The 13,150-nt window shown below is 49.9% G+C and overlaps 1 protein-coding gene across 3 annotated transcripts in view; it reads right to left on the bottom strand.

The window, feature by feature from the left end:
- The window catches only part of Cacna2d4 (calcium voltage-gated channel auxiliary subunit alpha2delta 4), a 109,052-nt gene that overhangs the window by 68,246 nt on the left and 27,656 nt on the right, over nt 1–13,150 (bottom strand). For 2 of the 3 annotated variants that reach the window (XM_052720008.1, XM_052720009.1), the window contains exons 7-16: nt 12,111–12,171; nt 11,442–11,592; nt 9,861–9,935; nt 9,401–9,490; nt 9,186–9,299; nt 8,698–8,776; nt 6,089–6,222; nt 4,291–4,368; nt 3,525–3,605; nt 2,650–2,724 (exon numbers count right to left, since the gene is read on the bottom strand). In XM_052720008.1, coding sequence (XP_052575968.1) covers nt 2,650–2,724; nt 3,525–3,605; nt 4,291–4,368; nt 6,089–6,222; nt 8,698–8,776; nt 9,186–9,299; nt 9,401–9,490; nt 9,861–9,935; nt 11,442–11,592; nt 12,111–12,171 — 938 coding nt within the window. The remainder of the gene's footprint in view (nt 1–2,649; nt 2,725–3,524; nt 3,606–4,290; nt 4,369–6,088; nt 6,223–8,697; nt 8,777–9,185; nt 9,300–9,400; nt 9,491–9,860; nt 9,936–11,441; nt 11,593–12,110; nt 12,172–13,150) is intronic. The other variant, XM_052720010.1, reaches the window with a different exon arrangement.

Below are 13,150 nucleotides of genomic sequence, written 5' to 3'. Positions count from 1 at the left end.
GCCATTAGCCAGGCAAATCCCCTCGGTGTTCTCGTGTGGTATACTCCCACACGTGGGCGCCCACCCATTTCTCATCCATGTCATCTTGTTAATCTCAGATGATCATTTTAGAACACTTTCTGAGCAATCATGTTCTCTGCCAGATTTTAAGGCATCTGCAGAAGCATTTCATCTTGATAGATTTTTTTTTAATTGGGTCAGATCCAAGGGCAGATCAACAGTGCTTAATAATCACCTGGCTCCAAAATTTGACGTAGATCCATGAGCCAATTCTCCGAGTGGTATTATTCTCTTGTTCTTTCTCCCTCTCACACTCTCTTATTTTCTTGCTTTCTTACCCCCCCCTCCCCGACAGATATAATCATTCATCTCTAATTATGCCTGTGGTACTTCCTTGGTTTAGTTTAGCAAAGCCATCAGTAAAGGAGAGAGTTTATCATCAGGGTACATTAAAAACAGCACCCTCTACTCCTGTAAACGGCTCCCCAGTAGACGTCTGGGTGGCTGAAGTCACTGTCATTGCATATCTTGCTTCTGGAGTTGTTTCATTTACTCACGTTCCAGTTTTTTCTGCCCTGATTGTAGTAAGACTGTTGCAACACCGTCCCTATTGGCCTTGCCTCCTTACCCACGGCCTTCCTGATGTCCACACTCATCAGACAGGGATGCCCTTCCCTCTTATGCCTGAGCTGTTCCTCTGGCAACATTCCAGTGCCATTTCCTAAGTCCTGACAACACCTGACAGATTGTAGTCAATCCTTAGCCTCTCAGAATAAATGTATAATTTCATTTGGTTAGGGCCATTGATGTAGAAAGGCCCCAGCATGCCTCTTGACCTTTTCTTAAAATTCTATTGCTAGAATATCCTCTATTACTTTGATTTCTGAAGTTTGCTTTCTGTCTTTTGCTTTCCTGATATTGCTTTCCTTACACAGTGCATGGCACTAGCCTTACTGTGTCCTTTGGTAAGCAATTGCCTGCCAGGTGCCTCCATACATTTTCTTTTCTTAATTAGTTATGTCTTTATGTTTACAGCACTCCCACCAGCACAGTAATATCAGGCACATAGTAGGTCCACACCATGATTTGGCAGGTGAGAGCATTATTCATGTGAGTTGCCTAGATGGATGCTGACAAGTGGTTTTCTGGTCCATGCCCCTTCATTCTATATGTCAACTCTGGGTTCAAACTCCATGTTCTCTGATTGTGACTCATTGGTCTCTTAAGAACCTGTTAATATAAGACTGTCCTTTATGGGTTCTGATACATGCCCTATCAAATCTGAACTGGGAAGACAGAGGGGATTCAACAGTGTGTCTCTGTTCTGAGTTCTACCATTTGCCTTAAGTGGCTTGGTCAAATGTCTCAGGGGGATATTCCATATTCGTTTGAGCTAATTGGCATGCGCCTTGGTTCAGCTGGTCTCCCCAAATGACTCCTGGGGCAGAGAAGCCCCCTTGTAAATTCCTCTGCTACCCAAGACTCTCTTGGGGTTCCTGAGAAGACTGAAGAGGAGTGGGTTCAAGATGCCCCCAGGACTTTAGCTCCCCTGACCCCTCCAGCCATCACACCAGCAGTGTGGCCATTGCCACTGTGGACAGAGCCAGTGCCCTGGAGGCAGGGATTTCAGATACCTGGTGCTCAGGGGAACTCATATGAGAATACCCACAGCTCCTGGACAGAGTCAGAAGGGACAGGGGCCCTGGGCAGCATCAGAGGCAAGCTCAGGGGGCCGTTCACTGCCCTTGTGAGAGGGCCTCCTTGCTATTTTTGTTGTGAACTGATTGTTCATATTTCTTGCATGGCCCTCTGGGTTCTGCCGGTCCATCTGTCAGGTTGTAGGAGGGATGGAGTTACTGGGACAGGGAGGGCCTGTGATAAATGTCTGCAGTGATTAGGCTTTTCCAAAACATTTATTGTATTTCTAATTAAGTGTACATGTGTGTATTTATGTGTGGGTAGGTATGGTACATGTGAACGCAGGTGCCCATGACAGCCAGAGGTATTGGATCCCCTGGGACTGGAGTTAAAGGGGGTTATGAGCTGACTGAAAAGGATTCTGGGAACTGAACTCAGGTGCTCTGAACTGCTGAACCATCTCTCCCTCATGGTTTGGCTTTTAAACAGCAAGGCCTCTATGTAGAAGACTGGGTTCACATGGCACAGTTGGAAAATGGTGGAGTGTTAGGAGATGAAGCCCAGTGAGAGGTTTAATGTCCTTAAAGAGGGTTATGGGACTGGAGTCTCTTTCTCATTTTACTGCCTGGGGCCAACAGGTTCTCTCTGTCACATGCTCCCATCATGTTATGCTGCATGCACCCCACCACAGCATAAAATAGGCTCCACCAGCCGTGGACTTTATAATATAGTTCTTTCTTTATAAACTGGTGGTCTCAGATGTTTATTACAGTAATGGGAAGTGGACTGTCCTGTAGAACTCCATTCTCACAACCCCAGCCTGCATTACCTGCTCTCTGGTGTGGTTTCATGCATTTTTGCCATGTACATCCTGCTAGATAATAAACAGTTTGAAAACAGATATAATGATGTCCGTTTTTCTCTTGTACTAGCCAATGAATTTTAATTGTTTTTGTGAACTGTCCCTAAATCTCATATTGTTAGAATCTCAAGGCAAAGATCTGTACCTACCAAAGGTCGGAGGTCAGGATGAGAGAGGATGTAGCCGTTGTTAGTGTTCAAAAAGGCATATCCATGTACCCCAAGCTGCCAAAGTCAAGGATTGAGGGCATTAGATGTGTTGGATGGCTAGGTAGGAGAGGGAATGATTGAAGACAGCAGCCCCTAGCAGTTTTAAACACAAATCATACAAGTCAGTGTCACGCTTCCCCCTGCTGGTCTCTGGTCAAGCAGCCGTGGACTGAAGCCACAGAAATGGTGAACTCAGGTAAATCTCTTCTCCCCTCTTTAAGCTGATTTTCTCAGATATTGTGTCACAACAATGGAAAGCTGAGGCTCAGATCCCCCCATCCACCCCCCAGGGATCCCACTCAGGCTCACTTTTGTGGTGATATTGTGTCCCCCAAAATATTATGCACCCTAGTAAACTTATTTGGGGTCAGAGAACAGAACAGCCACTAGATAGACATAGAGGCCAGAAAATGATGGCACACATGCCTTTAATCCTATCACTTGGGAGGCAGAGATCAGCCTGAATCTCTGTGAGTTCAAAGCCACACTGGAAACAGCCAGGCATAGTGACTCATGCCTTTAATCCCAGGAAGTAAGCCTTTAATCCCAGGGAGTGATGGCAGAAAGGTATATAAGGTGTGAAAACCAGGAACTAGAGCTGGTTAAGCTTTTAGGCTTTTAGCAGCAGTTCAACTGAGATCCATTTGGATGAGAACTCAGAGGCTTCCAGTCTGAGGAAACAGGATCAGCTGAGGAACTGGTGAGGTGAAGAAGCTGTGGCTTGTTCTGTTTCTCTGATCTTCCAGCGTTCACCCTAATACCTGGCTCCAGGTTTGATTTTATTAATAAGACCTGTTAAGATTCGTTCTACACACCTTGTATCGGGGTGCCAGCTTCATGAGCTCTCTTAGGGTCACGTCGGAGCCCACTACACCCAGGAGAATGCCATGGGATCGCTAGAAGGAAAAATGTAAGAGTCAGGGAAACTGGGCTTCTCAGGCTAGACTCCAGGCCTCCCCAGAGCCTGGAAAAGGAAACATTTACTGATCTTCTTTGCAGTTAGATTGTAGGCTGAACCCCACAAATAAAAATGTAGACTGTCAGAGGAGGCCCCAGGGGCAAGCTTAGCTGTTAGGAAGATTAATGTCCTGTATTAATATTTAAGTAGTAACATTTAAATGAAATACAAAACTAAGTGAAATATTAATATTCACACCAGAGGATGAAATATAAGGATCATAACTTATGTAGCCTCTATAGCACAAGTGACCTGTAAGGAAGCAGTTTCTGACCAAACAGACTATGGAAAGCTCTGGAAATCCCCTCACAGGAGGCCTTCATGTACAAGCCAGAGTCTACCTGCTTTGGCTAGTTATGTGTGGTTAATTTGGAAGGCTAGCAGAAAACTCCATAGCCTTCTGCCTTAAGAACAGAGCAGGGGGGCAGCGCGCCCCTACTCTCCCACCGAGGCTTGAGAGCTTTGGGAAAGCATGGACTCTCAGCCCCACAGTTGACAGGAGGTTCTTGTATGGCTGGCCCAGTCCTGGACTTGGTCATCTGCAACCCACCTTGCAGCTGACTGTGAAACTCAGAGGCCCGGAATCTAAGCTACGTGCTGAGGCATGGGGAGCAGACACTCACCGTCTCGTTCTTTTTGCTGAAGACTGGCATGGCCACTGTGGTGAGGAGCATCAGGCTCTGTGCCTCTGAGGTGAAGAGCTGCCAGGGAAGAAAGGGCAGAGATCAGTGGGGGACTGAGCCCAGGTGTGCAAAAATGCTTTGCACAGTGACGTATCGAAGCAAGACTTTGTCTCTGCCACTCTTCCCTCTTTTTCCAACTCTCTGTGAGACTCACGGCCAGCTGCTGCCTAGGTGTGGCCACCACTACCCATGGCTCCTTTCCTTTCACTGCGTTTCAAGTTCTCAGCCTTCTTCCTTCCAGGTCCTCAGCGCGATCTTGATACTCACATGTGTGAGAGGCATGGGGAGCACATGCTGGGCTGGGGGTGGAGGGCATGGACGGATGTGAGAGGAATAAGCCAGAAGGGATGAGTGTAAGCAGCAACGTGGGAAGTCAAAACATTGTAAAGGAGGTCTTAGCCTCTCTCTCCTTGCCTTCCTTTTGCCCCTCCCCCACTTCTCCATCCTGGGGCAGATGGTCTGTGACCACTGACCGCCTGGACAATAGAGAGGCACCTACCTAGGTGGACAAGGCTTCTCCCTGTGGCCTCAGTTCAAGGAGTGGCCACCAGTGTGGGACAGATGGCATCTCCTGGACAATGCCTCAGGGTAGAGCCCACTCCAGCTGGCCAGGTGCTCCTCTGACGATGAAGGGACTTTAGAAGGGACTCCTGAGGCTTTTGTCCCCAGCTTGGCAAGATAGTTTATGTCTACTGATACCCACGAAAGTAAGTGTGCCTCTGTCTTCAGACACAGCGTGTTCATATCACACTTACTAGAGTAAGTGTGCCCTGTCCTCAGACACAGTATGTTTATATCACACTTACTAGAGTAAGTGTGCCTCTGTCTTCAGACACAGTATGTTTATGTCACACTTACTAGAGTAAGTGTGCCCTGTCCTCAGACACAGTACGTTTATATCACACTTACTAGAGTAAATATACCCCTGTCCTCAGGAGAAAAGCTGAAAGTGTATCTTCTCAGCCAACTCTGCCTGTTGGAAATCATTACAGGATTGAGTTCCGGTCAAAAGAGGTAAGCCAATGCATAAGTCAGGAGGACCCCTGAGCAGTCCTCTTTAAATGGCTAAGTGTGACCTTGCAACCCCAGCCCCTAGACCCAGGAGGAGGGGGCTTAGCCTGGGGAGTAGGAGTGGCTGCAGGCAGGAGCCTGGGTCCCTGGGTCCAGAAGCCTCATCAGCTCTGAGATGCCCACCACCAAATGTCTAACCTTCTCCTTTTGTCCCATCTAAGCCACTGTTGTCAGACCCTAATCCTAGTCTGTGTATTGTCACTAAGGCAGGCGACTCCATCCAGGATGTGATTTGGGGAAGAGGCAGGCAGGAAGGTCTCCTTAAGTCACACATCTTCTGTGACCTCCCATCTTTGATACGTATTCCTCTGTGTAAGACATTGCTTCTTCCAGACTGTGCAATTCAGGGAGCGCCCGGATGAAGCTGTAGTGTCGTGAATCATTGGTGTGAACGCTTTCTTCCCACGGCAGGTAGGAGTACGGGGGCAATGCAGAGTGGGAAGGAGCACAGGGTGGGGTGTCTGTTGGGCAGGGTTCAGGCCTCGGGGGGCAGTTGAGCACAAAGCTGGTGGTGAGATGAGGGTTGCTAGGGGAAGGAGGGCATGGACGGCTTTCACCACCCTTCATGACTCCTCCTGTGGAGACAGGCTATTGACCTCTCCTGACCTCTTGCTCTTCCCCTTAACTCTGGGCCTCCCTGCCCACCTGGAGCCATTATCATGCTCACCCTGCTGTCCATATATGCCTCTGTCCAGATGATGTCATGGTCGTGGTTGATGACCATGGGGCGGCTGAGCACATGTAGATACTCCATCACATTCTCCTGGGCATCAGCCAGTGTGGAGATCTGTGTGTAGTAGCCTAGAGAGGGCAAGGCTGTGTGATCACGGGTTGCAAAGGAGAGGCTCCACTGGGTCCTTGCATAGTGCCCATGCACACTCCCAGCTGCTGGGTGCTGCGAGCTGGGTCTCTCTACTTCCTGGAGGCCATGCTTTGCTCCCTAGTACAAGACAAAGGCCTACCCAGCTCCAGCTTGGAAGATCTTGGAGGCACCTTCTCACTGCTAACACTCCCCCAAATCACAGCAGGGGCCTCAGTTGCAGCAGTGGTGCCCACCAAGTCCCTACTTGCTATGCTTTCTGAGAATGTGTTCAGGGATCCCAACAACATGGTGACTCTTGTCCTCCTGTGTCCACAGCTCTTGGTTTCCCTCATCACCGTTCTCCCTCAGGCTACGGAGCAGGATGCTTTATTCTCTTCAGGGTAGGCACAGTGCTACTGGAACAGGCTGTGAATGGTTTAGTAACTTCTGGTTTCATTACCCACCACCTTCCCAAGCCATTCATTCCATATGCCAGCAAAATGGGACAACTTCACTTCCTTCCATGCCTCTTGCCTCAGACTCCTAGAGGACACTGTTTCCTCTACATGCAAGACCCTTCCCCCAAATCCCCAAGTTGGGAAAGTATCTTTCCCATTGTTCCCTGTACCTTGCCCGGCCCATGCCTCGGTGCCATCATGATACATCCCCGTCACATTGCAACCGAAGTCCATGTGCTAGCTACACCAAGATCAAGACTGAGCCCATTTGTCCCATCACCCTTGATCCACAGTCTTCAAATAGCAACAGGTACAAAGCACATGCTCAGTGAATTTCCATTAAATAAACAGAATTACATTGCAAGCCCAGGTCTTGGGTTCTGACCCCAGATACCAGAGAATGGTTGGTACACAAAACATTATTCCAGAGAAAATGCTGTCCTGCTGGGTGTGGTACCCTGTACATGTAGTCCCAGCACTTGGAGGCTGAGGCAGGAAGATCACTATGACTTGAGGTCAGGTTAGGATATCTAGTGACAGCCTGTCTTGTAAAACTAATAAGTAGGGTTGATAAGATGGCTCAATAGGTAGGGGCATTTGCTAAGAAGTCTGGCAACCTAAGAGGTTTAATCCCTGGAAACTTCATGATCAAAGGAGAGAACTGACTTCCACAGGCTGTCCTCTGACCCCCATCACATGCATGTGCTTGGGTATGTGCAGAGGTGGGCATGCACATATGCATACACACACACACACACACACACACACACACACACACACATATACACAACTGCACACTAAATAAATAAATGTAAAATTAAAAAATGTAACCTCCCTCAGAAAAATCAATCAATAAATAAATAGGGGGAAAAAGAAAAAGAAAATGGGGCTGGAAACAGCTCAGCCAGTAAAACACTTGGGAAGCATGAAGACCCAAGCCTCATCCCCAGAACCCATGTGAAAAAGCTGCATGTGGTGGCCTGCCCTTGTAATGCCAGCGCTGGGGAGATGGAGACGGTGGATCCCTGAGGCTCTCCAGCCAGCCTGTCTAGCTCAGCTGGTAAGAGAAACCCTGTTTCAAAAAACCAAGATGGATGGCCCCTCCTGAGGAACAACTCCTCCTGAGGTCCTCTAGCCTCCACACACGTGTACACACCTGCATGCATTTCCCCAGTGTGTGCACACACACAAGAAAAAGAAAAGACGACCTGCTGTGGGATGTTCTGTATGGCAAATGTGTTGCTGATTAGTCAATAAATGAAACACTGATTGGCCATTGGCTAGGCAGGAAGTGTAGGCGGGACAAGGAGGAGAATAAAGCTGGGAAGTGGAAGGCTGAGTCAGAGAGACACTGCCAGCTGCCACGATGACAAACAGCATGTGAAGATGCCGGTAAGCCACGAGCCATGTGGCAAGGTATAGATTAATGGAAATGGATTAATTTAAGCTGTAAGAACAGTTAGCAAGAAGCCTGCCACAGCCATACAGTTTGTAACCAATATAAGTCTCTGTGTTTACTTGGTTGGGTCTGAGTGGCTGTGGGACTGGCGGGTGATAGAGATTTGTCCTGACTGTGGGCCAGGCAGGAAAACTCCAGCTACAACGACCCTCTGCTTTTGTCTTTGAACAGAATGAGTTTGCCACAGTGGGAATGAAGAAGGGCGTAGGAGGGCTGACATTGGAGATGTGGATCCCTTCTTGCCCTGCTCTGTCTTCTGTGTTGTGCATTGGTACAAACTTTATTTGAGGAGACAGTTCTTTTGTGTACACCCTGGATAAGTGGCCTCTGGATTACGTTTCAGATAACTACAAGCCTAGAGTCCCGCATGAGTGACAGGCAGTCTCCTCCAGCTTCAGAGAAGTCTGTTCTTGCATTCTCCAACAAGCAGGCATGAGGGGCAGACCTTTGAACACTGTGCTGCTCCCGGAAGAGGCCTCTGGCCAGAGCCTGCCCCGATGCACTGCTCTCCCACTGGCTCACTGTGGACTGCAGGGTGCCCTCCTCCACTCCCTTACCTTTGTTGTTGCAGGCGATCCACTTCATGCGGTCAGCAAAGGTCACTTCTCTTCCGATAAGGTAAGTGAAAACTCGGACCTGCCCACAAGAGATGGCCTCAGCAGCGGCAGGCAGCAGCGGCGCCATTTATGAAGGGCTTAGATCTAGGGTCGAGCATGTCTCTGTTCTGGGTTCTCCAGTTGCACCCTCTTGGGTCAGAGAAAACCCAGAGGCCCTGGTGAGAACATGAACTGCCAGGGTCCTGGTGAGCATGGAGCAGGTCTTACGTCTCGGGACCATGCTGGTCCTTTGCCCTGCAGCCTCTGGCATCCCTTCTCTGGGCCTAGGTTGCTGTAGCTTTCGGACACTCAATTAGAACATACCTGATCTCTAATGGGAAAGAACTCTGAACATGGGTTGTGCTGCATGGAAGACTACATGGTTTAGGAGAACTCTCCTCTGGCGTCGGGAGAGGCCCCCTTCCTCCTTGACTTGCAGTGGGAGTTACCTTGCGATCTGGCCAGTTATATTTCTCAAACACGGGCTCATAGTCTTCCACTGCCCCATCGGTGATAAGCATGATGGCCTGGTTACAGAGACTTCCTTGTCTGGACTCTTGGAACTGAGGGAGCAGGAGTGTGGCTGTCACTACAGGCCACAACCTGTAGTTGCAATATGGCCTCCCTCTATCTCCACCTTCCCAGGCCTCCCCAGCAGTGGTACCTGATTCAGGATCTGGAAAGCCTCAATTAGGGCTTGACTCACAACACCCACGCCTTTGACCATCAGTTCATCCACCAACTGCTTGAAATGCTGTTGGGGTAAACATGAGATGAGGCTTGGAGGATCAAGTGGACCCAGGAATCCTAACTGGGGAGGGTGCTAAGAAGTATCGTCAGTGCTTGAATGCAGGGCCTGAGCTCCACAGTGCAGCCAGTCACATCCACTTGAGTCTGTATTTCTCAAATGCCCAAAGATGAACTAAGTGTGAATGGCTTGGTACCAATCTATGTCTCCTCCTAGAAGGTGGGGCCAAGGATGAGGCTAGCCAGAAGGTGGACAATCCAGGCTAACCGCTGACTTGCTTCGCTCTTCCCAGGGGCCATGTAGTGGGCAGAGCGCAGAATCTTCATAGACACCACCCCTTACCCTGATGCGAGCTTCGGCCCTGGTGGGCACTTACCTCTCGGTTGTCTCGGTCTGCCTGGACGAGGATGCCTTTGAAGCAGGGCTCAATGTAGTGGACATAGTCATTGTACTGGAAGACACAGTAAAAAAGATAGAGAGAAAACAGATGTCTCATCTGGGCATTACTGTTTGGGGGTATCTGAACAGAGCAATCAGAGGATCTTGACTCTAAAACTGCTCCCCAAGTCCTGGTTCTGCTGTAAGGGGTACCTTCTAGGGTGTGCTGAGAACCTGCCACCATGAGGGAGTTCCCCTGTGTACTCAGACCAGCCAAGCTACCTTCCACCAGGCCCAGAGCTTCCCTAGCCTGGGTAGGGGATTCCTAACTACTTCTTGTTGTTTATTTGACAGCGGGTTTCATTATGGAGCCCAGGCTGGCCTGGAATTTAAATCTCTTTGGCTCAATGTCTAGAATGCTGAGATAATAAGTGTGGGCCACCAAGCCAGCTACAAATGGACTCTTGCTCTTTGCATACATGTAGATAGTCATTCAGCTATCCATAGGGGTAGGACTGGGGGGAACATGAACTATTACTGCCCCCCCCAATCTCCCTGGTAGTTAGAATACAATTTTTCAGGGCCCCTAATCTACCTTCTGCTTAAGTAAGAGGGAAGAGAGAGGACACAATATCTACATCAAAAGAGCTCTGGGGTACACTGGGGGATGCAGTGGACAGGTTCTAGAAGTTTCTCTGAGGAAGTAGAGCGGCGTGTGGGACGGAAGAGCTGCAGGCTTTGAGGGATAGCACACCCCCTCTCCCTGGTAGAGTATGGAACCTGTCTCTGTGGCCGTCCTGTTGGCACAGGCCATGGGATGAAGGTGGGAGTCAACCTGGGTGTGTGTGTGTGTGTGTGTGTGTGTGTGTGTGTGTGTGTGTGTGTGTGATGGTTAGGAGTACTGCCATGGATAAGCTGAGCCTTGGACAAGCTGGGCAACTCAGGGCCCGGATCCCCCAGCACGATCATTCTGAAGTAAGACACATCTACATGCTACACAAACTCCACTAACAGCTAGAAATGGCAGCAACTACACAGACTGATAAGGACCTTTGGATCAAATGGCCTTCAAAATGACACCCCAGGGTGGCTGTCAACTCTGCTTCCATGGAGCTGAAGTGGTCCCCCCCTTCTCCCATGTCCCTCCTTTCTGCCCATGTGTCTGAACTTGCGGGATAAGGAAAGCGAGGGGACTGGAATGATAGCAGATCAAGGGGCCAAGAGCCCATCTGACCTCCTGTGGATGGGGAGGCAGCCAGAAGTGATGCTGCCAAGGAACCCACAGAGGGGATGGTGGCGCTGCTGGGGCCTGTGTCAGACAGACATTGAGAAACTGATGGAGAATGTGGCCTCAATGAGGGCTGTGCGTGTTCACATACTATTTCAGACAGTTTGAGGGACTTTGTGAAGCCACCCCCAGGCAGACCATGGGTGCTAGTTCAGGAGTCTCCAACGTGGAGGAAGGTGTCCCTTTGTGGCGTGAAGCACCCGTGGCTGGAAACACAGTCCTTTTGTTTCAGGAAAAGAATATTTCCCCAGAGCAGGCAAGAACAGCTGCAGAACAGGAAGCCACCATTACCGCAATGATATTCACGAAGTCATTTTCTCCCAGGGTGTCCAAGATGGTAGTGATGGTGTGCTTGGCGATAGCCATCCTCAGCCCCTTCATGCTGCCACTCATGTCCACCAGAATCACAATGTCTTTGGGAGAGGTGGCCGCTTGTATGTACCTTTAGCAGAAAGAAGAGTAAATGGGAGGGGGGCCAAGGCTGGTACTGCCACCTGGCTGGGAACCTCCAGTTACATTTATTTGGTCTGCCCCATGGGTTCCCCCAAGTTTAGACCTAGGTTTCTTTGTGTAGCTGTAACCCCTGGACACTGAGGTTACTGGGGTGATGAGATTGGAAGCCTCCTCCTTTTTGACAGAGGGCAGCCAGGGTCCCTGAGGGCCTGGCAGTGGGAAAGGAGGGGGCTCAGATATACTGCTGAACTACCAGGAAAAGAGTTTGGCAAGAGCCAGAGCTGGAGACAGCCTGATCTGGAGAGAGCATGGCTTCTGGAGGGTGGTCTGAGCTGGAGACAGTGGGGAGGGAATGAGGAGTGTGGCCAGCAAGTCTTCCTATTCCTGGGTTGGATTAAGCCACTGAAGTCCCTTCCTAAGCCTCTGGGTAGAGGAGGGGGCACAAACGCCAGGCAAAGCCCAAAGGCAAATGCTGGGGCCTAGTAGTCCTCCTCTGGGAGCACTTACCAGCCACGGTTTCTGCAGTCGAAGGCGATGACTCCGTTTTCATCAGGCTTCCACTTTATTCCTGGGGAAACAAAGGCTGCACGTCCCACCAGCTCGCTGAGCTGCCCGGGGGCCCTGGCTGTTGCTGGCTCCCGGAATGGCCATGACTGCCAGGATAGGTTCTGCTTCTAATATGGAGACTATGGTGAGGATGCTAAACTCCACCCTGTAAACTGAGGCAGCTGGCAAGGATGGAGGTCACTTCTACCGGGAGAAACTTCCCATCCAAACTGTCAGATCCAGGGAAGGGATCCCCCACATGTGCCAGGGCTCATTTGCGGGGATAAATCTCACATCAGTGGAGGAAGAGCTGTGGGAGCCATCTGGCCATGGGCATAGCACTGAGAACCAGAGCTCTGACCTGCTCTCACCCCAGTCAGGTGGCTCATTAGCATGTGTGGTCCCTCCTGGGGCCGAGAAAAAAATGTTACCAAGTAATTTGATGTCAGGAACTCCTGGCACCAAGCAGAGTAGGTGTTCAACAGCTGTCTCCTGAATGAGATGAGAGGCATGAGAGGCCTCGCTTGAACCCTAGCAGAGTGCAGGGGGTGGATTTTTGTCTTTTCATCTAATCATTAGTTGGGATAAATGCACAAAAAAGCACCAGCGTGATCCACAAATCCTCTGCAGAGAAAGACCTTCATAATCAGGAATAATGGGTTCAAAGTGAGTGAAAAGAACAGATGGGTTGTAATACGCCGTGCTGGGGCTAGACAAAGCACCGTGGCAGAATCCAGCAGTCTAGAGGCTTCTGGGTTGCTAGCAGGTGGGATCTGAGGAGGCTGAGGCTTCAGGGCCATTCCCCAAGACTCACCAAGTAAGAATGGAGTCCCTAAGGGTGAGGATGGGGAATGAAGCAGCCAGAAGCCGAGGTCTTGAAGGGAAGCAGACCAGGAGCAAAGGGCAGGCTTGATGCAGGGGGAATTGTGTGGCATGGTCACCTAGACTCAGGTGGCCAGAGAGTGAAGCCTTCCTAAGGCCACACTGATGGCAGCGAGGTT

The sequence above is a fragment of the Peromyscus californicus genome, unplaced genomic scaffold (genome assembly GCF_007827085.1).
Source record: "Peromyscus californicus insignis strain IS unplaced genomic scaffold, ASM782708v3 Scaffold_6__1_contigs__length_162567912, whole genome shotgun sequence".
Taxonomy (NCBI): Eukaryota; Metazoa; Chordata; class Mammalia; order Rodentia; family Cricetidae; genus Peromyscus; species Peromyscus californicus.
Note: the sequence above shows the minus strand (reverse complement) of the source record. Positions and strands in the feature narration are given on the sequence as shown.